This window comes from Dama dama, chromosome 19, assembly GCF_033118175.1.
Source record: "Dama dama isolate Ldn47 chromosome 19, ASM3311817v1, whole genome shotgun sequence".
Lineage (NCBI taxonomy): Eukaryota > Metazoa > Chordata > Mammalia > Artiodactyla > Cervidae > Dama > Dama dama.
In genome coordinates, this window is record NC_083699.1 from 72,366,853 (window position 1) to 72,393,761 (window position 26,909).

General features: G+C 57.0%; 1 protein-coding gene across 26 annotated transcripts in view; it reads right to left on the reverse strand.

Annotated features, from left to right (window-relative positions):
• PCBP3 (poly(rC) binding protein 3) overlaps positions 1–26,909 on the reverse strand; it is a 217,056-nt gene that overhangs the window by 6,272 nt on the left and 183,875 nt on the right. For 14 of the 26 annotated variants that reach the window (XR_009697025.1, XM_061167407.1, XM_061167406.1 and 11 more), the window contains 8 exons: positions 20,771–20,925; positions 18,239–18,262; positions 17,405–17,437; positions 16,926–17,042; positions 16,097–16,228; positions 15,258–15,386; positions 11,360–11,503; positions 8,630–8,671 (listed from right to left, as the gene is read on the reverse strand). Coding sequence is in view for 24 of the 26 variants with exons in the window: in XM_061167407.1 (XP_061023390.1) it covers positions 8,630–8,671; positions 11,360–11,503; positions 15,258–15,386; positions 16,097–16,228; positions 16,926–17,042; positions 17,405–17,437; positions 18,239–18,262; positions 20,771–20,925 (776 nt within the window). In the remaining 2 variants the exon portion in view is untranslated. The remainder of the gene's footprint in view (positions 1–8,629; positions 8,672–11,359; positions 11,504–15,257; positions 15,387–16,096; positions 16,229–16,925; positions 17,043–17,404; positions 17,438–18,238; positions 18,263–20,770; positions 20,926–26,909) is intronic. The other 12 variants (XR_009697026.1, XM_061167412.1, XM_061167411.1 and 9 more) reach the window with 4 other exon arrangements.

Sequence of the window (26,909 nt, forward strand, 5' to 3'; positions counted from 1 at the left end):
CCTGTCCCTTGTGACCTGACCTTTGTCTCCCCAACCCTAGACTTTTGTGGGAGGCTTTGAAACGCAGTTTCTTTAGTTATTTTATCTGAGCCTCACTTCTTAAATAAGCACTAAGAACAACAGAGAATGGAGGTAACCATGCTGAGCCCTGGCCACCTAAGAAGGGCTGTCCAAACCCCACCCCTGGCCTTGGAGACTTCTGGATGTGTCCTTAGCCCTGGTTCACCCACTGGCCCCACCTCTCCAGCCCAGTGGATGGAGGGCCAGATCATTCCAGGACAGGCTCGCAATACCCGACCTTCACAAAGGAGGCCTCAGTTCAGTTCAGTCGCTCAGTCGTGTCCAACTCTTTGCGACCCCATGAACCGCAGCACGCCAGGCCTGCCTGTCCATCACCAACTCCTGGAGTCCACCCAAACCCATGTCCATTGAGTCGGTGATGCCATCCAACCATCTCATCCTCTGTCATCCCCTTCTCCTGCCCTCAATCTTTTCCAGCATCAGGGTCTTTTCAAATGAGTCAACCCTTTGCATGAGGTGGCCAAAGTATTGGAGTTTCAGCTTCAGCATCAGTCCTTCCAATGAACACCCAGGACTGATATCCTTTAGGATGGACTGGTTGGATCTCCTTGCAGTCCAAGGGACTCTCAAGTACCCTCCAACACCACAGTTCAAAAGCATCAGTTCTTTGGTGCTCAGCTTTCTTTATAGTCCAACTCTCACATCCATACATGACTACTGGAAAAACCATAGCCTTGACTAGACGGACCTTTGTTGACAGAGTAATATCTCTGCTTTTAAATATGCTGTCTATGTTGGTCATAATTTTTCTTCCAAGGAGTAAACGTTTTTTAATTTCATGGTTGCAATCACCATCCGCAGTGATTTTTGGAGCCCAGAAAAATAAAGTCAGCCACTGTTTCCCCATCTATTTGCCATGAAGTGATGGGACTGGATGCCATGATCTAGCCTGAGTGTCTCCAGGGTACTGAGGCCTCCACCGAGCCCCGTGGCTGGAAGGTGGGGGCACCCAAGGAGAGTTGTGGGCATCCCCAGGTGAGACGTGGATCTGACTAGTCATCCCATTGGTCCCATCCTGCAGAGTCTGTGGGGGGAAGAGAAGGACAAACACTGGGATTTCTGACATCCCAGCCTTTAAGGGTGAGCCCCTGGGTGACAGAGGAGTGGGTTTGCTGCTGGCCCCCTGAGGGCCGGGCATGCTCTGAGAGTCCCTGATGAGATGGGGCATGGGGAGAACTGGCCACATCCCACTCAGCCATCACGTCTGGCGGTTCCGAGGAGGTGACAGGGTGACCCGGGGTCAGAGTCTGCTCTGAGAGTCCCCTCTGAGGTGGGGCTGGGGCTTACAGCACACTGCTGCCTGGCATGTCAGCCCAGTGACTCGACACCACGGGGCTCAGGGTGACCTGAGCAGACATGCACGGAAGCAGCCTGAGATGCATCAGGAGAGCACACCCAGGAATCGCTGTCATGGGGACACCAGCCCACGCCCTGGGGATGAGAGATGAGCGGTGACCGGCAACTGCTGTGCCACAGGCAAGACAACCCTGTGCAAGAGGCTGACGGGCCGGGGACCCCACTGCTCAGCTCCTCCTTCCAGAGACGTGTCGAGAGAAAGACAGCAAGGACCCACGGGCGCCGGGGGCATGAGGACAACAGTGGTGGGAGCACCAACTCTGTCCTGCAAACCACCCCACCCCAGGGCACAGCAAGTCACCCTGGGTCACTAGGACGCTGGGCAGGTGCTGTGCCCTGAGTCCACCTACACAGAGGGCTAGAAGGGGGCCAAAGGAGGGGACAGAGCTCCCAGGATGGAGGAGGAAACCCATGTCCAGAGACAACAAACATCCAGGTGGCCGTCCACAGCCCCGGTAGTGCAGGCAGGCCACCTGTGCTCACTTCACTGGGGTTTCTTGCAGACACCGCACTGGGGCATGGACAGTGGCCTGGCCGGGACCAGCCCTTCCCCTGGGGGCTCTAGCCCCTTCACCTGGGGTCCGGAGGCCAGGGGGGAGCCCCGGGAGTGGGCCTGCGTTGTGTGCAGGGCCTCAGGGCCTCGGCTGGGCTGCTCCCGGCTCCGGGTCCACGGCTCCATCCCAGCCGGTGTCTGTGCATCTGGCGGCCAGGCTTGTGCGGTCACCACAAGGGCAGGGCCCTCTCCCTCTGTCCCCGAGTCCCTGGGAGTGCACAGCTGTGTATTGGACAGGACGGCGGGGCAGATCGGGGCTCTGGGGGCAGGAGAACCGACCCGAGTCGGCTCCAGCTCCGACCAGCGCTGCGGACACGGGCAAAGCTGGTAGAAGGGCCCCACGCGGGTGGCAGGCAGGCTGCAGAAGCACTGCTGCATGAGTTGGGTGAAGGAACATCGCACACTCACAAGTCTCCCCACTGGGCTGCCCGTGGCCCCCACACCCGGGGATGATCCTCTGTCTCCCAGTTAGACGGATGAGCCCGCCACCATGCGTGTTACAGGCACAGCTGGAGGACCCAGGAGGAGGGTTCTGCTCACACCTGGGAAGTCTGACCCTCAGAAGTTCAGCTGCTCCGACCCTGACCTGTCCTCCGGCATGTACCTGCTGCCTTTTATGAAACGTGGCCCCAGCACACGTAACCCCCACCGGCACCCACGGATGTAAGGGGACACCTGAGGAAGGATTGGCCGGATGGGGGTGCCCGGGGAAGCCCTCCCCGCTAGTGGGGGACCGCTGGATGTCAGCTGACATGTCCTGTCTTGGTTTCGTCCTTAACCGGGCCTCCTGGGCTCCATTTCTTCCTTTTGTGAAGGAAGGAGCAGCACTGGGTGCTGAGGGGACTTCCCACTTTTTGAGGTATTTCTACCACAAATGTGGCCAGGATTTGAGGGGAGGAAGGAGGGGAGGTGGTGCCACATCACAGACGTTTCTCCATGACCTGCCCTTCCCACTGAACCGTGTCGGGGTATGAAATATAGACAAGTGCTCAGGAGGGAACTCACGAGCACACAGCTGCACGCTCATCAGGGGACCCGCTGCGTGGTTCCAGCTGTGAGTCTCCTCTCCTGTGAAGGGCTCGCTGGTGTCCTTTGCCCATCTTTCTACCGGGCTGTTTTCTGCTGATTCATGTAAACTTACATATTTCAGGTTCTCATTCTAGTTCAGCTTCATGTACTAGAAAGATCTTTCCCCCAATCTCCTTATGGAGCCTTGAGAGAATTTAAAAATTCTAATGTGGTCAGATTCATCACTGTTTTCCTTAATAGCCTGTGCTTCTGTGAACTGAAAGATATTCTATCTTTTCTTCTAAAAGTGCTACAGCTTTCTCTCTCATTGAAGTTCTCGGTACAGGCGGAGTGTTTGTTTTGTTTCCCATCAGATGTTCTCGGTGTGACCAGCTTGCTGGCTCGGGCCTTTGCTCTTTCACATAAAACAGTAGGAGGGACTTCGTGTCACTTCTGCAGTATCCGCATCTCAACCTGGGAGGACCCCTGATGTCCCGACCAGGAGGGTCGTGTGTCTTTCCTTTCACTGTGCTCTTCTGGTCGGCTTTAAGTTTCAATAAGGACGAGATTTTTTTTTTTTTAATCTCCTTTTAACTATTGATTTTAACTTACTGCTTTGTGGGAGAGAACTGTCTCTCTGATTCCAGCTTTTGAGAGACGGTGAGTCTGTGTTCTGTGTGTCGTGGAGCTTTGTAAGCATTCTCGTGGGTCCGGCAGCTGTGCTGGGGAGTGCTCCGAGCATGCTGGTTAACCCGGCTCAGGCGGGACAGTCAGAATCTCTTCCTTCTGGTCTACCTGGCCTTCACGTTCAGGCTCCTTGCTGCAATGTCTGTCAGATTCCCCTAATGGTTTGTTAACTCTTTTCCTTCATATATGTTTGAAGCTGTGTTTTAGGTGCATACAAATTTAAATTGCTTTCTTTGAGTGAACTGAACAATTTATCAATAAGTAATGAGTAAGTGATTTGCCTTTAAGTCTTGTTTTTCTCCCCACTGATAATAATAATAGTATTTTGCTTCTTTGGGTTAGTATTTTCCTATATTTTTCCTATCTTTTTTTTAAATTTGTCTAGGTCCTTCTTCTTTAGATGTGCCCTTTGAAATAAAACTGAAAACTTTTTTGTTTTTGTTTGCTTATTTATTTATTTTTAAAACATCTGACAGACCTTGTTTTTTAACTGGAAAGTTTCTCTTACTTTGGTCACCATAGACGTATAGTAATTTCTGTTGTCTTATTTTAATTGCCCTGATCGTCCAGGGTTTCTTTTCTCTTTCCCTTTCTGCTGTGTTGATTAATGATATTTTCGGGTCACCCATGTCTCCCCCACCCCACACCTTTAATGAAGTTACAAAAGTGAACACTTTTCTTTTAGACACCACTCTGGAACTGTAACACGTACATCTGCGTCTAACATCTAATTCAGCGTCTTTGCCTCCTCCTGAATGCTACAGTGGCCCTAGGGTGTTTTCATCCTCTTGGCCACATCCTAAATCTTAACTGTGCTTTTGGGGTCCATTTAGTTCTGTATGTTAATCTCAGCAATTAGCACTGATTTTGATTTTACAAAGTGTGTTTTCATTGACCCAGATGTTTACGTTTTAGTAGACAAAAATATCAATGTTTTCTTTCTGATTTGTGCTTCTTTCAAAAGGAAAGAGATGGTAGATTTCTTCGCTCACCATTCTTTCTTGTGTTCATAGCCTTCTTTCTGCGGTCATTTTGCTTTTCCTGAAGGGCGTCCTTTAGAAGGTCACGGCTGTTCGTCTGAAAAACACCTGTACCTCGGTGATCCTCTGATGGTTGTTTTCTTTTATTTCATCACCACCTTGTGACCCCTGCATTGCTCCTTTGTGATATTCTTTCTCCCTCCATCTTCAGAAGATGTGCTTTGCTCTCTGGTGTCATGTGGCTTTGTTTGGACATGCCTAAGAAGCATTTGGATTGATCTTGCTTGAGATTTGTTATGATTGCTGAATGTGAGGACTGTTGTTACTGATTCTGAGAAATTCTCTGCAATCATCTCTTAGAGTCTTCCCTCCCTCCCACCTATCCTCTCTTCCTGGGGCTCTGACTGGATCTGGGTTCTTCCTTCTCAGTCCTTCGTGCACACAAGTCATCCAGGGTCTTGTGAAAATCCAGGTTCCGATTCTGGGAGGGGTGGGCTGAGAGCCCTGCCACTGAAAAGAAGCTCAGCTCGGCCAGAGAGGGTGTGTGGCCTGGAGGAGGGGTGGGAAGGGGAGTTAACCTGCCCTCTTAGCTGCTCTGCAGCAGGCCTCCCCACCACCAAAAAGAGCCAGAGGTGTGGGCATCAGCAGGGCAGCCATGCAGGTCCCTCTCAGCAGGGCTCTCCCTGGGAGACGGGAGAGGGGGACACCGAGGAGACAGGCGGGGAAGGTGCTCTTTCCTAGCTGTGTCCACTGTGAGGGGGGTCCCAGGGACCACCGTCTGCACAGGATCCACTGGTTTCCTCCACTCATTATAACACACGGGTTTCCAATTTCCCCACTGCTTACTCGCTAAGCAATGACCTGGCCAAAGAAGCGCCCACCTTCCCCCGGGTACTCAATGCCTCTGCTGAGACCCAGCATTGTGGGGACCCACAGCACCCACCTACCCCCAGGTACTCAATATGTCTGCTGAGACCCAGCATCATGGGGACCCACAGCTCTGCTGCTCTTGGATCCCAGCTCTGGAGCTCTCTCCATGAAGCTCCATGTCCTCCCTTGTGAACCCCAGGGGACGGTGTCCACCCAGGCTCCCATCGGTCCAGCCCAACTTTTGATCTCAATCCTGCTTGCTTCCAGGCCCCTTTAAGGAGGGGATGCTGAGCAAGGGAGTGACTTGGGAACTCTGAAGACTAGATATAAGATCCTCATGTGTGGGGTGCTTGAGGGTGACTCACTTCTCCCAGAAGAAAACAGTTCCTTCCTGGTATAATCAGCACAGGGACAGGAAGAATGGAGGTAGGAGACAGCGGTGATGATGCTCTGCATCTCCTCCCGCATCCTGAGCTGTGGCTGCCGTCGTCCTCCCTTGCGTCTGAAACCACTTCTGACCCCTCGAGCAGGACACATTGGGGAGTGGGCAGCTGTCCTGGAGCATTTCCGCTGCTAGCCGTAATCTATGGCCACCGGCTGTGACCGAGGCCACCGGCCATGACCCAGGCCAGCCACCCAGCCATCCCTGGCCTCTCTGAATGCCTGAGAGCTATTAGTCCCAGGAGGATTCTGGTGAAACAAGGCCTGAGCCTGGTGAGGACCTGGAGGAAGACTGGTGAGGGTGGGGCCCTCATTCTCAAGTAGGGTAAACCAGAAAGCAGGAAAAACTGCACATGCTTTAATTCTACACGAAGAAATGCTGCAGGAAACGTATTTCCTCGTGGTCTACGCCTGATTCAGGAATATGACTGTGTCAGTCACTGGGGTTGAAATGTTTAAATGGTGTATTCAGTTATCTTGTAAAATAAATGAGTACTTTCTAAAATTATCATATTTGCGCTCTAAGGAAAGTGAAAGTGAAGTCGCTCAGTCGTGTCTGACTCTTTGCGGCCCCATGGACTATAGCCTACAGGGCTCCCCAGTCCATGGGATTTTCCAGGCAAGAATACTGGAGTGGGTTGCCAGTGCCTTCTCCAGGAGATCTTCCCAACCCAGGGTTTGAACCTGGGTCTCCCGAATTGTAGGCAGATGCTTTACTGTCTGAGCCACCAGGGAAGTCTGCTGTAAGAAATAAAGCTTTAAAAAAAATCCTACTGAGTATTAAGCTCAGATGAAACTGCCTTCCTGGCCATCATCACTCGTTACCGTTTGTTTGGAACAGACTCTGTCAGTGACGGTTCGAGCTGTCAACTCTCTGCTCTGCAGGAGAAGCGTTTTATCAGAGTCTTGCTCTCTTCCCAACAGCTGCTCCACGGCACATGCAGGTCTGGAGGACGTGGGGGCCATCACAGAAGCCCTCAAGGCAACTACGTAACAGCAGCTATACATTAGTTTAAAAATTAAAACAAAAAAAAAAACCTGAAACTACCCATTTTTAAGAGATACTGAGAACATCACATGAAAGAGCAAAACAACCGACTGATACAAAAACCAATCCACCAAACCAATCGAAGTCCCTGGGACTTGCTAGGCGCCTGTGCCCCTGGGTATCAGCGGCCTGCATGTGAGGCCTCAGTCAGGAGCACAGGCCCCACACAGCGCTGCACGTCTGAGCCTCGGGTCCGGGTCCGAGCTGCACTGGGGTAAACTGGCCCCTCTGACCCAGGTTGCTGTGTGCTGAGCTCTGAATGTGCTTTTGTACAGACACTATTCCGAAGGCAAGAGACTGCCAGCTGTGGGGAACAAAGGCTGTGCCACCCCAGAAGCTGGCTTCCACTCTAACCTCTGCCACCACTACGGGTGCTCTATCGGGGTTCACAGACCCACCCCCAGCACTATGAGCGCTCACTCTGCATGGAGACGCACCCTCCCCCACCCCAGGTTCTAGCACCCCACCTTCCCTGGGTCACAGCCAACGACGGTCAGTGGGACGACGAGGGCAGGCAGCCCCACGTGGCGTGGGGGCGGTCCCCCAGCCCTGCGTCCATCAGCCATCTGACTTGTTGCTTATGAGGATTTTTAAAGGATAAAACTATTTCTTTTCTACTCAATAGAAATTTCCTGCAATGATAGTGAATTGAATCTCTGCGCTTTCAACACACATACATACACGTACTTAGCGTCAGTTAATTCTTAAAACCCTTCCTGCCCTGCTCTGTATCTTAGGCAACTGGCTCTGAAGCTGCCAATTCAAAAAAGCGAGGGTCTACAGAAGACTGGAGGGCACCACAGTCCCCTGCGGCCCCTTTGCCTGGACAAACCCCCACCCGCACCCCCCGGCTCTCACAAAGCAGCACGTGGACGCATCCTCCCAGCACAGAGGACACATCTCAGGTGGGATCTCGCTCGCTGCAGCTGAGGCAGTGGCACACGAGCCCGTTCCCTCCCCACCTCCCCGCAGTGTGCCGTTGTCCGGGACCAGCGGGGCCGACTGCACTGCCCAGCGCATCTGCAGCCCTGTGGCCCCGAGGTTCTCCCTGCGTGGCTCTCAGGGTGCCCAGCCCTCCAGCAGCAGCGCCACACTCAGACTGGAACACAGTCCAGAGCAGCCCTGGGTGTGGAACGTGTCATAACACGAGAACAGAGCCTTGTCTGCTCGATGGGCTTCTGATGGCCAGGCTCTTGTGGGCGCAGGGACTTTGGTCCAACTGGGGCTGAAAGGGAGCGCACAGCTTCACCAAAGGTTCCAACGCCCGTCCAAGGTGTCCCAGCCCACCTGCTGATGGCACGTCAACTGCATGGACAGGTGCACACAGGGCCTGAGCTGTCCCCGCCCACCAGGGCGGGTGTGGAGGAACAGCTGGACGGCAGCCACACTCAGGACAATTTGACACCAGGCCAAGTCCTCCAGATGGGAGAATTAGTGCTAAGAGGTTAAAGGTTACTCAGGGCCATATGGATACGACAGAGGTCAAGAACACGGAGAATGTATTAATATTATTGTGTAATATTAATATTAGTAGCGACTGACAGCAGCATGCAGGGAGGAGGAAGAGGTGACGAGAGGAGGTGAAGGGGCAGAGTGAAAACTCACATCTGGGTGGGGGATGGCGTACTGTCCCTGGATCGTGTAGGCCTGGAGAGAGAGAGACACCATCAGCTCGCGAAGCGGCGGCCACACGTCCCCTCACCGCATGCCCTCACAGAATGAGGGCCTCCTGGGGCGGGCTCCCCTGCCAGCGGGCCCCGGTGCTCTGGTTAAGGCTTTCCCCTTCACATAGGAGAGGTGATCCCTCCCTCCGGAAACTGGGGGCAGGGATCCCGTGTCCCCTGTGGCGGGACCTAGAACCAGACATGCAGGGTGGGGGCAGGGTGGAGGGACCAGGTGGAATACCTCCAACCCTGTTGTTTCTCAATAGGAAATAGCTACGCGCCATCCAGTCGACCCCTGCTGGGGACTGATGGTTATTAACACTGGAGAGTTTAATCAGCCATCAGAGTACACACTTTCAGGAAATAACTTATCCCAAGAAAACCAAACAATGAAACAGAAATCTTTAAAAGGTGACTCAAACCCCACTTTGCAAATGTCCACTTAAGAAATGCGCCCAAATCAGCCGCAGGTTGGCGAGCTGGTCTGCCGGCCCCAGGTCTGGCGAGCCGCAGGTCTGCCGGCCCCAGGGGGCTGGGCGCAGCACACACTTGGTGGTACGGCCCCTAGGGAGTCTTGCTGGGCTTCATCGTGTCACTCGCCTTCATGACGGTGACATGGAGCAGCCACAGCAAGAGTGTGGGACCCGCAGCCTCTCCCACACCCAGCCCCCTGACCCCCAGTCCGTCAGCAAAGATTCTTTCAGAAACTCGTGGCCAATCAACAAACAAACCACACAGAGTTGAGGGAGAGTGAAGACAAAGGCTTTCACCGGGACTTGGGATGTGGGAGCGTGTTGCAGAGCCACACTCGCCTGCTGGTGGGGTGGGTTCAGACCCCTGTCGGGTGAGGCCTGGCTCCTCACAGTGAAGGAAAGCAGCCTGACCAGAGACGGCGAGCACGGGGGAGCCTGTGCGTGCCCGGGGCCGCGGGACCTCGAGGCCCATCTGCAGGCGTCGTATAGATGCCACTGTGCACTGCGCCACTGTGCCCCTGGGTAAGACAGGCACTCCGACTTGCAGTTCTCCACCCCAGGCACCCTCAGTTTCTGACACCTTTTCCTCACTCAGATGTCAGGGTTGCTAGTGCTATTCGAAGTGCACAGCCACCCACCATCCTCTCAGAACACAGGAGGAGACGAGCCCAGGCAGTAGGTTCTGTCTGGACAGACTCTAGGGTCTGAACCTGCTGGGGAGGCAGCAGCCGCCTTTCTGCAGCAGGGGCCCGGCCAGTACTTCCCCGGAAAGGTCTGGCTGAGAGGCTCTGAGGCTGGGTGTGCAGCGTATCCTGCACTCGGGTGTGGGGGCCGGGGCCTGGTGCCCGGGCTCCTCCTCCCAACTGCCTGCGGTGCTGATGAACAAGGCCAGTCACTGGCCACTCGTGCTGTCCCCCGGGCACAGGGGCTAGGTTAAGGCGCTGCTCTCCCGCAGGGGCGGTGACCTTGCTGCCCTGCCTGGGGGTAGGCGACAGCCAGGAGGCTGCCCGGACTCCAGCTCTTGTCAATGTGCCTCCCTTCTGAGTAAAGCCCATGCTTTACCACCGGGAATCATCACAGGCTTGCCTGCACGCATGCTGGGGCCAAGGCCTGGCAGGTAACTAACCTGCCCGCTGACCTGGATGCGGGCGAGGAGAGGAGCTCTGAATAGCTCTGAGCCACGGGCCGTGGGAACCACTGCCTCCCTCCCCGGGGGAAGCACCCCAAAGGCGGCTGCAGGAGCAGGGACCCAGCTGTTGCCGCACAGGGGTGGCAGAGAGGGGAGAGGTGAGGGACGGGGGCGGGGGAGGGCTGGGGGGAGGGGTGGGAGGCTGGGGATGGGAAGGGGCCACCTGATGAGGCTCCCTTACAGAGCAGAGCAGGGCAGCGCAGGAAGACATGGGCAACCTGCATTTGCCTCTTTCCTTCTCAGCCCCTCCCCCGCCCTGGGGCACCTAGGACCTCCGTCTTCACTCTCCCTGAACAAACACACAGCATCGCCGCCCGGACGCAGAGCTCCCTCTGGTACTACTGGCCTGAGTGTGCAAAGTCCTTGACTGAAGCTGCGGTGACCCGGCCGTGGAGGCCGGTGCTCAAAGGCAGGAGAGGCGGCAGGGCCCGCCTGTCGGCCCCACTAGGCCAACCACTGGCTGAAGACAGAAACCGCCATGACCCGCTCCTGATGCGAGAGAAGGGTCAGGGGCTCTTGCCCAAACCCCAGGTGTGCAGTGAGGCTGTGCCCAGCCTCCTTGGCCTGCAGCCAGTGTGGGGAAGGAGGAGGGCATGGACCATCCGAGTAACAGGGAGGCCCAGCTGGGCCTCCTTCATCCTCCTCTTGTCCCTCACATGCTACTGGGAGGGACATGTGTGTGGGAATGTGTGTCTCAGGGGAAATGGGCGTTTTTACAGTTGCAGTCATCTCAATTCTGAGTCCTAAGACCCCTGGCAATACCCCCGGCCCTTCTTCCCTCTGAGCTTCCTAAAAGCACCAGGGAACTAGACTGGGCGTTGCTGCCCAACTGCACAGGCCTGGGCCCAGACCAGGGTCCTCCTGGGCCCCTTCTGTGTGTGGACGTGGCCTGGCAGCCTCGCGCGGGGCCCGCGCTCAGCCCCGGCTGGGCTGTGGGGGGGAGAGCTCTGCGTTCCGCGCGGGTGGGGGAGACGTGCACGTGAGGGGGAGAAAACCTGAGTGCACTAACGGGCAGCGGCGGGGGCTGCAGTAAAAGGCTGAGGTTGGCAGTGGAGGCCGCGAGCGGGTCGGCTCTTACCTGACCACCTGCAAAAATGACAGGGGTGGAGGCGGGCTTTGGGCGGTAGGGAATGGTGGCACCTTTCGGTGGGGACTAGGAAAAGGGACAGGAGAGGGAGACAGAGTGTTAGAGTGGCCTTGCAGCCCGACAGTCGTGAGGCCTCCTTCCGAGCCCCACCCACTGTGCCGCCCAGCGCCCCCAGCCCCCGGGTCCTCCAGGAGCCACCACCCTAGACACAGCCCCCAGCAGGAGGCAGCGGGCCGGGGGGGCAGGAGCAGCCCTGCCTGCATGCCACCCTCCCCTGGAGCCGAGCTCGGAGGGGACACCTCTGCCCTCAGTCCTCGGGAAGAGCCCTGGGACTGTGTGCCCAGGATGGAGCTCCGCTTGCCCTGGGCTGATGTTCAGATGGCCTCATCTCAGCAAAGTTAGAAACATCCAACTTCACTACTGACAGAAGAGTCATCATTTAATACACCTCAGAGCCCAAATGAAAGAGTCCACAGCTGTGATGAGATCTGCTACAATTTCCTTCCACTATTCTGTGTCCAAAAGTTTAGGATTCGTGTCTTGGGGTACACGATATTCTCAGGTACCAGAGGTATGCCAGGGTCTGACGATGTCAGCCTAACCCCTGGGTCAGAATCAATCATGCCCGCTGCCAGCCACTGCCCGGGCAACTATCTTCCCTGGGGACAGAGTCCATGGGGCTGGGCCTGGCTGTTGTTGGAGCCCAAGTCAGCTGTACCACCAGCCCGGGGCAGAGCCTGGGGACCAGAGCAGCCTGTCCCTGCAGGGAGCTCCTGAGGCCACTGCCCTCCTAGGCCCTGCCCATGCCTCTGCCAGGCAGTGTGACTTCAGAGCACCCCCACCAGAGGCACATGCAGGGATGTGGGGACCACAGACTGACTGGTGGCTTCAACTCTGCAGCCCAGGCCACACCATGTGACCTTGAATACATCGTGTAACCTTGGCCTGCTACTGCAACCTTGAACACAGTATAACCTTGAATGTGCTGTATGACCTTGAACACAGTGGTGTGACCTTGGCTGTGCTGCGTGACCTTGAACACGCTGTGTGACCTTGGACACACTGTGACCTTGAACATGTGCAACCTTGGTTATGCTGTGGGACCTTGAATGCACTGTATGAACTCTGTTATGCTGTGTGACCTGTGAATGCGTGTGACCTTGGATGCACTGTGTGATCTTGAATACACCATGTGACCTGGGAAGTCCATGTGACCTTGAACACAGCTGTATGATCTTGGCTGTGCTATGTGACCTTGGACATGCTGTATGGCCTTGGATGTGCTGTGTGACCTTAACTGTGCTCTGTGACCCTGGTTATGCTGTCTGACCTTGGATGTACTACGTGATCCTGAATACACTGTGTGACCTTGGCTGTGCTGCGTGACCTTAGACACATTTTATGACCTTGGCTGTGCTGTGTGACTTTAGACACATTGTGTGACCTTGGCTGTGCTGTGTGACCTTGTGTGACGCAGAGACGCTGCTTCAAGGACCTGTGTTTGGGTAAAGGAGGGCGCCGTCTCTTTATCTCTGGCTCGCCCTTGGTTGTGACCAGGCGCCTCGCAGGGGATTCCCTGCAGTCCCAGGGTGCCTTGTGGTCACCAGGCGGGAAGCGTGACTACACTGAATGGCCATTCCCACTGTGGCGCGAGCGGAGGATTCAGTCCACTGCTGCCCCCACTCTGTCCCAGAGGTGGGGCTGGACTCTGTGCTGCTCAGCCTTAGCCATCACCCTTGCTCCATGGTGCCCTCTGACCCCACCACCAGCAGCACCCACACTCCACCAGCCCTGATGTCTACCTCCCATCCCCTCTGACTTCTGGTGGAGGGAGGCCTTCTAAGCACACTTCCCCGGGGGCGCTGACGCTCCTGTTCTCCACCTAACTTGCTGCACTTCCAGCAGCCCCGCCCTCCTGCGGTGGGGATTTCTTGGGTGGAGGTCCATCCCAGAGCTCAAAACTCCATATACTCTTCATTTAACACCAGGCCAGGTTAACACTCTCTGGGTGTGAGAGTGCTCCCTCCCCAGTAAGCAGCCGCTCCTGGGAGCCCTGTGACACCAATGACAGGAGGCCTCGTTCCCCCCACCTCCACAAGGACCCATCACACTCGCCTGTGTGTTTCAGTCTGCCTCTCTCGGCCCCGGGGGCACAAGCAACTACAGCCAGGCTCTTCTGTGGGGCCACATCTGACCATGAACGCGGCATAGGCAAGGCCACGTGTGAGGAGTCTTGAGGAGACCATGTGTCCTGCTCAGACCTCATCTTCCTAGGGTGGCTCACATCTCTGCCCTGCACCCCCATGTGACACCTGCCACCCACTAGGCCGGCATGGCTTCCTCACTTCCTGGGGTGTTTGCCACACTGGGGGTGCCAGGCCCTGCTGGCCACCTGCCCTCTTGGCCACTTGTGGTCCCAGCACCAGGACTGAGGAGGACACTGTTCATAACCAGGACCAGTGGTAGGGGGATGCTGCAGAAAAAAATGTTCAGGAAAATCTTTTTGACTTCCAGATATCACACTTCAGGAAAATAAAACCAATACCAACTTTTTTCGAAGAAGTCAGACATGGTGCTTTAGCACCAGGTCAAGTACAGGAGAGGGACAGTCCCTGCTGCCCCCGGGGCTACCATCTGAGCGGGACTGCATCAGCCAGGGTGGACCCTCCATGGGCTTCATTGTGGGGGAGCAGGGCCTGATGGCCAGGCAACCAGCACAGAGAGTGAAACCTTCTGTTAGAGGCATTATAACTTCATTTTAGCTTAAAAAAGACCAGCAACTATTATTGACAACTTTAGTTAATCTTGTAGCAGTTTGTGTATGGACTGAAACTTAAATCTTGGGATTTTCCTCAAAATTTTAAGAGAGGTTCCTTCCTGCTCAGCTGCACCTTCCTTGCTTTTCCTTTGGCTAATCCTTTTCTTCACTCCTTTCTGTCTTCACAATTTGGGCATTTTCCTGTGCTTTTCATAAGTACAGCATGCTGTACCTCAGCAGTGTCTCTGGGGCCTGCACATGGTCCAGCCAGGGTGTCCTGGTGACGGTGTGGCCACTCCACTCCACCTGCATCTCCAGCCCTGACGTGCCTCCAGGGCACATCTGCAGCAGAGCACACCTGTCTCCAAGTACACCTGCCTCCAGTGCACACCTGTTTCCAGCACAAAACTGCCTCTAGGCCACAACTGTTCCTAGTGCACACCTACCTCCAGGGCACACCTGCATCCAGTGCACACTGCCACAGGTAAACACCGGTCTCTAGTGCACATCTGACTCCAGTGCACACCTACTTCAGTGCATACCTGCATGCAGTGCAGGCCTGTCTCCAACACACCTGCCTCCAGTGCACACCTGTCTCATGCACAGCCGCCTCCAGCGCACACTTGCCTCCCAGGCAAGTGTCCAGTGCACATCTGTCTCCAGTGCACGCTTGTCTTTAGCACAGACCTGTCTTCAGGACACAGGTGCACCATAAGGCCTGCCCCTTTGCGTGGACTCTTCATTCAACTCCATAGATTTTGGCAGGGCCCGTGCCCCCACCACCTTCTCTGTTCTCTCCCCAAATCCCCAGGGAAGATGAGACCCCATCCTGAGGTGGCGGAGCTGGCAGCCCTCCCACAGTGCCCACACACTCTGCACAGCTCTTACTCAAGTTGCCTTGAGCCTGGGTCAGGGGCATGGGCCCAATCCTGAGGCCCAGTCCAGGCAACGTTGACCAAATGAATCCTTAGGGCACCCGAGAACCTCCAGCACTCAGAAAGCAGGGCCGGGTGTAGAGAGGGGCAGGCGGGCGAGGAGCCCGGACTTGCGGACAGACTGTACCTCCAGCATGACCACACAGATCTGCTTGACACACTGGATGATGGCGTCCGGGGTCCCCGAGATGGTCACTGCCCGCTCCGTGGAGTTGGGCAGCATGTCCCCGGCCACCTGGACCTGGGCACCTGTGGACTGGAGAGACTGGACGTTGGATGGGGTCCTGCTGAGGTGGGTGGCGTGCACTGGAGCAACACGTCCTGACTGCCCTCGGGATACCCACAAGGCGCTGCCTCAGGTCACCCCTCCACGCCAGCTGCATGCTCTGTCTGGAGCACCCATGGGCAGCCACACCCGTCTGGCTCAGCCCACTGCTACCAGCATGGACCTGTGTTGAAGGGGTGATGCTGGGTGGAGGGAGGGGCATCTCAGCAGACAGGTTTTTTCCCCACATATTTGGAATTGTCCCTCTCTGTGGAGTTTGAGGTCCCAGACAAGGATGGACTCCAGTCTTGGGGCCTGAACTATATGGCCATCTTTCCTGGAGGGAGTCAGGCCGGGGGCTGCCCTCCCTTGAGAGAGGAAGGCTTTCCTTGGAAGATGAACATGTGGATGTGGGGTCACACCTCAGGTGACCTCCACCCCAGTGGGTGGCTCAGCGTTCTCCCAGGCACCTCACTGGGGCAGCAGAGCCCACGCATGGGGGGCCCCGTCCTAGGAGCCAGGCCTGGCGCCTGTGCGTGATGCCCACATCGGGGGTCCCCTGGTCACTCTGCCTTGTGCTCGCCCCTCCCCCGTTCCCAGCTCTGTGCTGCAGGGTTGGCAGGGAGGGGGCCGGTGCTCCGCCCAGGGGTGTCCTGACCCGCCCGGCTCGCAGCCCTGGGGTGGGGGAAGAGGGCTGTTACCTCCCTGATCTCTTTGATCTTGGAGCCGCCTTTGCCAATCAGGGACCCGCACTGGCTAGCAGGGACCACCAGCCTCAGCGTCACCGGAGGCTTGCTGGTGGCCGGACTGTTGCTCATGGAGTTGATGATGTCCTGGGGAGGAAGAGGCACACACACCACTGTGAGGCTTGCCATGGGCTAGGGGAGGGGGTGGGCCGGGCTGGTTGCAGGGCCTGCGAGGCTGGGCCCGGCTCGGGTGACGAGGAGAGGGAGGCCTGTCCCAGCGCCACTGTGCTGCTGTGGGGTGGGCATGGGCCCCAGGGTGCCCAGACTCAGACTCTGACCTCCGACCTTCAGGCCTGGTGGGGCAGAAGGGGCCTGGACAGAAGGTGATACATTTGACAGAAAGATTGACTCCCCAGCTTGGTCATCCTCTCAGTAAAGACATCAAATAACTCTAAGCGATGTCAAAAACATCAGAAACACATAAACATCTTAAGGTTTAACTCACTGGCAGACGGACACAGAAGTGCACAGACACATAAAGGTGTGTTGGTTCCCACGTCTGGGCTCCTTTTGCCCACATCTGAGCCAGGTTGCCCACCCCAGGGGTCAGCCGCTGTGGACAGGGCTGAGGCCCCCTGCAGCTGCCTCACTGCCAGGCACCAGGCCTTCCCTGAGGGCTTGTGCTCTGGGGGCCAGGCCCGAGGAAACCCTCGGTGAGGGAGGCGAACCTCGCGGAGGAAGGGTGCTGGCCTGTTAGCAGGTGGACTGGTGGGGAGGTCCCGGGGGAGGCAGAAGAAATGAGAGGTCCCCTTGCCCAGAGCAGGGGTCCCCAGGCACCTCTTACCTCTTCAAACTTGTAGGCGATCATGGCAAAGGCCTTGAAGATGGCGTCCGTGGGGCCCGTGATGGTCACGATTCTCTCTGGGCAGTTTCCCTCCGAGATGTTGATTCTCGCCCCGCTCTGGGAGGAAGGCAAGCAAACCTCAGAAACTGGATTCAAGCTACTGGGCCGGCAGCGGGCTGGGTCCTTGGGCCTACTGACCACCAGAGATGCCCGCAGGCTGGTGGCACCCAAACCTCAGAACTGATGACGAGTCCTATCCTGATGAGCAGGCCGTGACCTGGCCGTGACCCAGGAGGATGCCTGAACCACCAGCGAGCATACTGGGGGCTCCCCATGGTCGCCCCTCACTCTCGTCCCTGGTGTATGGGGCTTCTGATGGGTCCAGGCCTTGTGGGGCTGGGTGCAGAGCTGCTAGGAGGCCCAGTCTCCTCCTTCCCACCCACCCAGGAATGGCGCTGGGCTCAGGGGGGCCCACTCACCTCCTCACGCATCTTCTTCACAGTCTCTCCTTTCTGGAACAGAGGTTCAGACAAGGGAGGGGTCACTCGGGCTTCTGCCACAGGCCCGGGAGGCCGGACACCCCAGCACTTGAAGCCAGACTCGGTGCCGGCACAGGTGACCCCCCAAACCCTCCCTGCACCCTTGTCCAGGGCCCAGGCCGCAGGCTGGGTGGGCCTGGCCCTGTGGACCTGACGCGGCTCCATGCCTGACCTGGGCACCTGTCCCATCCGGCAGGTCTGCACCCTCTTCCATCCTCACCACAGGCAAAGTGGGGACTAGGCCCATGGGCAACCCCTCAAAAAAGAGCGGCTTGTGAAAAAGAGCCTGACTCTGGGCTCTGGGGGCGCCCCCACCGTTCAGGGACCATGTGGGACAGGGAGCCTTAGACGGCCGCAGGACTTGGGGAGGGGGTCCTGGACTGCCTGCCCACAAGCATGGGCTTCCACACCAGTGCTTGCTCTCCCTGGGAGCATTTCTGTGCGAACGGACTCACTACACCCAGGCTGGAGATGGGACACTGCTCCCAGGAATGACGTGGGGACGCATATGGGTGAAACTTGGGTAGAAGGACTGGTGGCCAGAGCCCTGGGGGATGGGGTGGCCTCAGCGGAGGGCTCCTGGCACCTGCAGGGCCAGAGAACAGGAGGTGCTGGGACAGCCTCGGGGTTGCAGCCTGAAGGCAGGGGGCAGGATTCTGGAGGGACCCACTCTGCACGCATGGCACACAGGTGCGCACCCACCCCCAGCACGGGCACTCTGGGCCTCACTTCCCCCTGAGACCCCAAGAGAGGCAGAGTTCACTCAATAATTACCTTTCCGATAATGCTGCCAACTTCCTGTAGGAAAGGAAGCACAGAGAGGTGATGTCAGAGCAGAGGGAGCAGGACGCCTGTGACCGGCGCGGGAGGCCGCCCGCCGGCCAGGACACGCGCGGCAGGGGAGGCCGGACGGCCAGGAGGTGGCAGGGCGGCAGGCTGTCCTGCCAATGGCAAGCTGCCTTCTAGACAAACATATTGGCAGGCATCACTTGTGCATTTAGGCCTCAAGGGAGCTTGCAAGAAGCAGGTGAAGGTAAAATCTCCCTCGATGACCTTGTGATGTAAAAATTTACTGCTATTGCTATTTGACCTTTTTTAAAAAGGTAGAACATTGCAAGGGGCTTCCCAGGTGGCTCAGTGGTAAAAAAAAAAAAAAAAAAAAACACCCGCCTGCCAATGCAGGAGCTGCAAGAGATGAGGGTTTGAACCCTGGATCGGGAAGGTCCCCTGGAGAAGGAAATGGCTAGCCACTCCATTTGCCTGGAGAATTCTTGCTTGGAGAATCCCATGGACAGAGGAGCCTGGCGGGCTATGGTCCATAGGGTTGCTGCTGCTGCTAAGTCACTTCAGTCATGTCCGACTCTCTGCGACCCCATAGACAGCAGCCCACCAAGCTCCCCCATCCCTGGGATTCTCCAGGCAAGAACACTGGAGTGGGTTGCCATTTCCTTCTCCAATGCATGGAAGTGAAAAATGAAAAGTGAAGTCGCTCAGTCGTGTCCGACTCTTAGCGACCCCATGGACTGAAACCTACCAGGCTCCTCCATCCATGGGATTTTCCAGGCAAGAATACTGGAGTGGGGTGCCATTGCCTTCTCCGTGGTCCATAGGGTTGCAAAGAGTCAAATACAATTGAGCGAATGAGTACGCGCATGCATGCGCAGACACACACACACACACAGAGAACACCGAAAGATGTCTGAACACACTGCCATGGTTTTAAAGCCTGGGGCTCATGATGGTTCAGACATGCTCACCACCAGGATTGCCCATCATGGCATCTCCTTACCCAGGACAAACCCTCGGGTCCCGTTGGGCAGCCCTGCCCAGGGACGCAGGACCCACTGGCTTTTAGCTGCAGAGAGCAGCCTCCACAATTAAACTCATCTTCGGTTGTTCCAGTGAAGCACTCGGCAATGACAATGTCCTGGGGCAGACCCTGGGAGGGTCTGTGCTGTGGGGCCACGGTGCGGGCTGTGTGCAGCAGGGGCGGCCAGACGCTGGGTGGGGGCTCCCTTGGTGGTCAGGGTACCTCACCTCCCAGGGTAGGGTTGGGTGCTCGCTGTGCCAGCTGCTGCTGGAAGTGGCGTGTATAAGTGACCACAGATTGCCCTCTGTGGCACACACCCAGCCTCTGACAACCTTAACCAAATGTCACCCCACCCCGGGAGTGTGCAGGTGGTCACACTTCCTTCACCACAGAAAGGGGGGTGCCAGGTGTGAGCTCCAGCTTCCAGAGAGCTAGGGAGAGCAGGGCCTCGGGCATGAGGCCAGAGCCTCTGGGGCCCCAGGTTCCTCCTGCTGCCCGCACGGTCGGACCACGGAGCCAGGATGAGTCTGTGCTGCTGGACTGGAGTAGGGGGTGTTAGCTCAGGGGCCCGGCACAGAGATAAACATGGAAAGCAGTAGTGTGTAAATGTGCACAGACACACATGCATATACACAAACACACCTTCTCCAGCTCTGCCTGGGACCCACAGAAGCGCGAGAGCCATGGACATTCCCATGCGCCCATACCTGGGCTTCTAAGGCCACCCCATCAGCCTCACTCAGGGGAGTCGGGGTCTTTGGGCCAATTCCAGAAGCAGCAGAAAAGCAGGATGAGCGATAGCGGTGTTCTACACCAGAGGTGATGCTATCAGAATGGTGCAACCCCCATGGCCAAGTCAGGGGCAACATGAGCATAGAGCCAGTGATGGTAGGACAGGGACAGTGTGGGGGTGACAGGAGCAAACAGTGAACCCCATGTCCAGGAGCTGTGAGTGAAGTGAGGGGGCACACTGGCAGTCACGCAGCACCTAACCGGCTGCCAGCAAGGACCCCTGATGACCGTGGAGGCAGGGAGATGCCCGCAGGCACGCCCACCAAGTGACGCCCTGAAATCTGGGCTGATAGGATGGCTTCTGGGTCACTTCTGCCAACAGCGAGGAAACAGCAGAAAAAGCCAACAAGAGGTAGTGAGGGGCATTGTTTCTACAAAAGAGCTGGATGGGAACGCGAAGGCAAAAGCCACAGGGAGTGTGGGGAGTGCTGAATGAAGGGAAGCCCTGGGGTGACAGGTGGCGGGCACAAGTGGGGTGGTGTCAGTCAGCATCCTGTCCTGGAGGAGAGTGCCCTGGCGTAGAGAACACACACGAGGCGGCAGGGCTGGGGCAGCAGCGCGGCTCAGGTGTGAGAGGCTCCAGGAGGACAGAAGTGGGACGGCGATGCACCGGCTGTGCAAGCTCGCGATCACTTGGAATTGTAAGAAGCCTGGTTTGGAACCGAGCCCCTGCGGGGGCAGCCTCCACCTCCCCAGGCCCATACCTTCCCATGCATCAGCAGGCGGATGGTCAGCGTCACGTTCAGGCCACCTTCCGAGACTTTGGACTCCATCTTTCTTCCAAAATGCAGCTGGGGGTGGTGGCTCAAGGTGCCGGGGGCGCCGTGAGGAAGGACAGATGGGGCCCAGATGGTGTCACCTGGCGAGGGAGGGCTCACGTTAGGGGTCGGGTCTGTGCCACCGGGCCAGGTTGAGGCTGGGCTACGGCCTCCTGCACCATTGCGGGTGAAAGGCGGGGCTCTGAGCAGACGGATCCAGGGCACCCAGCCACACGAGGGAGGGAAGGGCGCCCCGGGACTTGAGCTGTGGGCCCTGCAGGGGCTGCAGGCACATGGCAGGGAGACAGGTCCCAGGGAAAGGCCTCCAGGGATTGACCTGGCCTGCCTGCTGACTAATGCAGAGCCCTGGGCCTCAGTGTCGCCTCTGTGACAAGGGACCGTGAGTGGCTGGAGGGGAAGGGGTGACCCCGTCAGCCTGGGGACCTCCATGTGTGGGGGCTATCTGTTCTGCTGCCACCTTGGCTCTACCCACTGCCCAATACACCAGGGCCAGAACACTCCCTTCAGCCTTAAGAAACTTGGAGACCATAGATCCATGTCCCTGTAGGTCTAGAGCTGAGACTCCTTAGTTGTCCTAATTTCTAAAGTGGATTCGTCTCCACTAACCAAACTGAAATGGCTGAGTGCCCCCACTTTACCAAGTTTTCAGAAAATGCCTTACATCCGGTATCACGGTCTGCTTACTGTACGCTTCCTGCAGAGCCTTGGGTCAGCACCTCACCCTCCAGGCAACATTCAGGCTCCGGTATAAGACTGCAGACAAGGCGCGGTCACAGACAGGGGAGCTGAAGGACGGGGACAGCGCACGGGGTGTGCAGGGGGCTTGGCTGATGGAACCCGGCCTGACTGCTGTGGACAGAGCTGAGCACCTCCCCCCAGGCAAGGTGGGCACAGAGTCCAGGTCCGAGGGACAGGCCACCTCCCGCAGGATGTGGAGCGGCCACAGGAGACCAGTGATGAGGACTGGATGGAGGTCAGGGAGGCAAGGGCAGAATCGGGTGGTCAGTGTCGGGAGGGGACTTGCGGAACAAAGGGATGAGAGGTGATGCTACCGGTGGGGACATTTCAGGAGGGGCCGGGTGCTGCGGCCTTTTGGGAGCACCATCAGGCGTCTCTGTGCCTGTGTCTGTGGGGTGCACGGGTGGCGGCTGGCGCAGAGGGAGGGCTTTGGCCAAGCAGCAGGTATAGGGTTCTGACCGCAGAGCACCACTTGGTGGACAGAAGGCGGGGGAAGGCCAGGCGGGGGGACCATGCCGGATGACTGGCCCGGGGCTGGGCCCCAGGGGTTCCACAAAAAGTCCAGGAGAGGACCAGGAGGAGCCTCGCTCACTGGAGAGGTGGGCAGAGCTGCCAGGTGATGGAGGACAAGCCCCCCTCGCTGGGGGACATGCCGCCCGCCCGCCCATAGGAGCAGAGGTCCTGAGACAGCTGGTGCATGGTGATGTAACACATCAGCGTGTAAACACATCACCTTCACACATTCATGTGCTCTGTCTTAACTGACCAGTACGGAAGCCACCGACCACTCAGGGTTACTGACACCGAAATAAAAACCTCACTGGCCATGTTTGAGCAACCAGCCTCACGTGCTGGTGTGTCCGAGGGTGGGGCGGGCGCTCCATCTCTGCAGAGCTCCGGATGGGGCAGGCAGCAGGGCAGGGGTAAGAAGGACCCAGAAAGGAGGGGATGGTCTCGTTCAGAGGATCACAGTGGTGCCAAATAGACCTACTCCCCATCGGGCGGACACCCCACAGCAACCCCACACAGTCTCCCCGAGATTGGGGTGTGCACACAGGCACCCACAAACCAGCACAGGCCGGCCAGGTGGGCACCCACAAACAAGCAGAGGGCAATCAGGTAGGCACCCAGGCACCCACAAACCAGCACAGGGCGGCCAGGCACCCACAAACCAGCAAGGGCGGCCAGGCCAGCAACGTGCCTCCGCCTCCTGTGTAATTAGAATCACCTCCTCTGGGGGCGGACAGCAGGGCCCTGGGGCCATCTGTTATGTAAATGTTCCAGCGACGGAGGAGAAAGTGGGTCAGCGAGTGCCAGGGGTGCTCCAGGCTGCGGGCTGTCAACCGCCATCCATCACACGCACCAGTGAGTGCCAGCCTGCCTCACGTGCCAGAAGCGGGCGTCCCAGGCCTCGCCTCCATGGACTGCCGCAGACAGGAGCAGCCCCGGGAGCTGATAAGGCCACCGGGGGCACCCTCAACCCTGAAGAGCCAGCCCTCTGCCACAGGGAAGGCAGGACTCTCTATCCTCAGGCTGCCCTGCCAGGCTTGGGACGCCTCCCACCTGAGGCCACCCCACGTGCCAGCCTTGCTTCTGCCCCTGTGACTGCCAGGGGTGCTTGGCAAGAAGCAGCAGCCACACCCCTAGGGGCCCAGCCTGATGCTTGGGTCATCAGAGAGCCCTCCCTGTGCTGGGCGCTCAGAAACCGGTAGATCCTGGCAAGGACCCTTCCTTCCGTCCTCCCCACGCTGGGGATTTAATGCATTTTATTCCATTTGATGAGAGGAAGAGAAGAAGCAGATATGGCCCCCATCAGACCTGGCAGGGCCCTCTTCTCACCGTCTCCCTGGAAGCCTGTCCAGCAGTGGTCTAAATGCTACTTTGTGCTGACACCATCCACGACGCCTGAGTCCAGGTCTCACCCTGCACCCCCGCCCAGGGCACCTGACTTCTGCCAGACACCCTCATCCCGCCTCTCGTCTTCAAGTTCTGCTCGGGCCTGAGACTGGGCACATGGCGGCAGGGTCCCATTTGCTCCTCTTTTCTAGTGTCCTTGCGTGTGCCCTCAGTCGTGTCTGACTCTGCAACTACATGGATGGTAGCCCACCAGGCTCCTCCGTCAATGGGATCTTCCAGGCAAGAATACTGGAGTGGGTTGCCATTTCCTCCTCCAGGGGATCTCCCTGGCCCAGGGATCGAACCCAGGTCTCCTGCAACTCTTGCATTGGCAGGCGGATTCTTCACCACTGAGCCACCTGGGAAGCCCCTTCTAGTATCTTTAGAAAGAAGGTAATGGCATGGACTTAAAGTCTTACTTTTTGCCTAAATGTTTATTTCTATAAGCTGCTCTCTATGTGTGGCTTTAGCTGCATCCCCCCAATTTTTATATTTGTGCTTTTTGTCCACTCATGGAAACAAACTTTCAAATTTCTCTTATGATTTCTTTTTTCGATTCATGGGATATTTTGAAATGTGTTGCTGAATTTTCAAATATTTGGAGATTTTCTAGATAGTGTTCTTCTATTGATTTCGAATTTAATTCCTTTATGGTTGGAGAGCATATCTTGTAATACTTGAGATATTTAAGTTTATCAAGGACTTGCTTATGGACCAGAATGTGGTCTATCTCTGGTCTGTGTGCCTGGGTGGGCTGTTACACATAAAGCCAGAATGACTGCAACGCTCTTCTGTCCATCGCTGAACAGGGATCTTGACCTGGGTGGAGTGTTCCACAGACTTGACCAGAGCATGGATGGCTGCGATGCTCTTCTGTCCATTGCTGAGCAGGAATCTTGACCTGCAGGGGGTGTTCCACAGACTCGACCAGAGCAAGGATGGCTGTGACGTTCTTCTGTCCATTGTTGAGCAGGGATCTTGGCATCTCTGACTGTGAGTGTGGATTCGTCGATTTCTCCTGCAGTTCTAGCATTTTTTTTGCTTCGTGTATTTTAAGCTCCATCATTAGCATTGTAACCTTTAGTACTGTTATGTTCTGTGGATGAAGTGACTCCTGGATCATGATGAAAGATCCTCCTATATCTATGGTAATATTCTTGACTCCAAAATTTACTTTGTTATTAACACAGACACCTGACCTTACTAATCACTAGTGTTAGCATGGAGTCTCTTCTTCCATCTCTTATTTTTCATTTGTGTCTTTATATTCAAAGTGCGTTTCTTGTGGGCAGCATATAGTTGGTCCTTATTTTTTATTTTTTGATGATGTGCCTTTTAACTGGGGCTGCTGGGACTGTTCGCGTGACTGTTGCTGTGGGGGACTTTAGTCTATCACCCCATCATCTGTCCTTTGTTCCCTGTGTCCACTTTTCCTCTGCCACGTTTTGGATTAATGGCACACACGGTATGTTCCACCTCATCTCCTTTGTTCTCTTACCAGTCACCACTCTGGGTCCTTTCATCCAGGGGGTGGCTTCAGGGCTTGTGCACAGACGCCGGACCTGACTCAGTCCGTGGGCTGCGGCCTCACCTCCAGACAGGCACAGGATGACCAGCGGCACGGTGCCTGCCTCTCTCGGCCTCTGCACTGTTACTGCCACATGTCTGTGTTATAGATCCCACAGACTTTGTTTTTAAGTGCAAGCAGTCAACTCCCTTTTAAAGGGATTTGGATAATAATAAAAGTGTCTCTCACGCTCACCTGTGTGGCCCCGCTATCGTTTTCTTCTGCCGTACGAATCTCCCCGTGTATCTGGTCGGGCAGGTCTGCTGGGGATGTATTCTCAGCTCTGGAGCATCTGGGCAGCTTTACGCCGCCGTCTCTGGAAGCCTGTCTCGTCTGGCGCAGTATCCCAGGCGGACAGGGCTCCCTGCTGCCCCACCTGCACTGTGTCCGAGGAGAGGGGTCTGTCGCAGTCTCCCTTTTGTCCTTTGAAAGGAAAGCCCTCCTCTCGAGCATATTTAAAGGTGCTTCTCTTCATCACTGGTTTTGATTATGAGGTGCTTTGTGTTTTGGGTTCTTGCGGCCTCACTGAACTTCTTGGATCTGTGGTCTTAGAATTTCCATCAAATTGGGAAAACTGCAGCTGAGTTTTGCAAGCATATTCTCTGTCCTGGCCGGTGCAGGCCCCCGGCAGGCATGCCGGGCTGCGCACTCCCCTGGCCCCTAGGCTCACCTCCGAGGCTCTGCTCCTGCCTCGGACTCACTTGCCTGCCGCCCTGCACGCCCCCAGAACATCCAGTGCACATGTCATCTCGGGGCTGCTGTGTCACCTCCAGAAACGCAGCCTGGGTGCTCTTCCCTGCCCCCCATGTCTCCACCGGCCACACTCGACTTCCTGACACAGGCTGCAGTCACAGGGACAACGTCAGTGCCCATGCCTGGGTTGTGTAACTGTCGTCCTTTCTGGGTTGAGGGCTGGGCAGGGAAGGTCACCCTGATGCTATATGACGGTGATGAGAGCACTGGCCGTGTGGTCACAGGGTGAGTACCCAGAGGTGCCCGGTCACTTCCAGGGGCAGCACAGCCCACACCCCGCCAGCCAGGGTGAAGGAGACCCCAGTGCTGCCTTGGATGAGCCTGAGGTCTGACTCTGTCTCCAAACAATGTGACTCCTCCCAACCATGGACGTGGACCCTCAGCGTGGCCGGGGCACCTCCTCAGCTCAGTCCCAACTGTGGGGGTCCAAATCGACCCCCACCCAGTGCTCAGGAGACACAAATCCACTCTGACCGCTTTGCTTTGCTCCTCTGCTCGGGGACATGTGTCACCTTGCCCCCTGACAGAAAGCCTGAGCCAGACTTAAGGAAAGGCTGGCCCCAGGGACAAGGCTGGCTGGCGATGGGAACCCGCTGCGTCTCCCCCAACCAGATCTCACATTGGCTCCGGCCCCTCCAGTGCAGAAAGCCTGTGGCGCCCAGCACAGCCCCCAGCACCCCCGTCAGGTCACCCAGCACGGGGCAGGGACATTCCACGTCTGTGGCGTCTGAGGGAGGGCTCAGGCTGTCCTGCTGTGGGCCCTGCACCCAGGTCACTGGGGGGCTCCGTCTGCCTGTGAGAGCTCCCCTGGTCTTTCTTGATGCCAGGCTGGGAGAACTGGGGGGAGGGTGGTGCAGGTTTCCTGGGACTGCGATCCCGTGCCCACAGGACATCTCACGCACTCATGTGTCCTTCCCTCGAGGACGCCGGGGCCACAGCTGGGTGTGTGCCCAGGGCCAAGGAGCGCATCCAGCAGCCATTTCCAAGTCCTGTGTTCGCATTGTGGGGGTCCCCAGCGCTGACTGCCTCCCAGAGCAGGGTTTGGGGGCTGGGGGAGAAGCTGAGGGGACCCTGGGTGGGCAGATGCAGCCCCACTTTTGCCCATGGTTG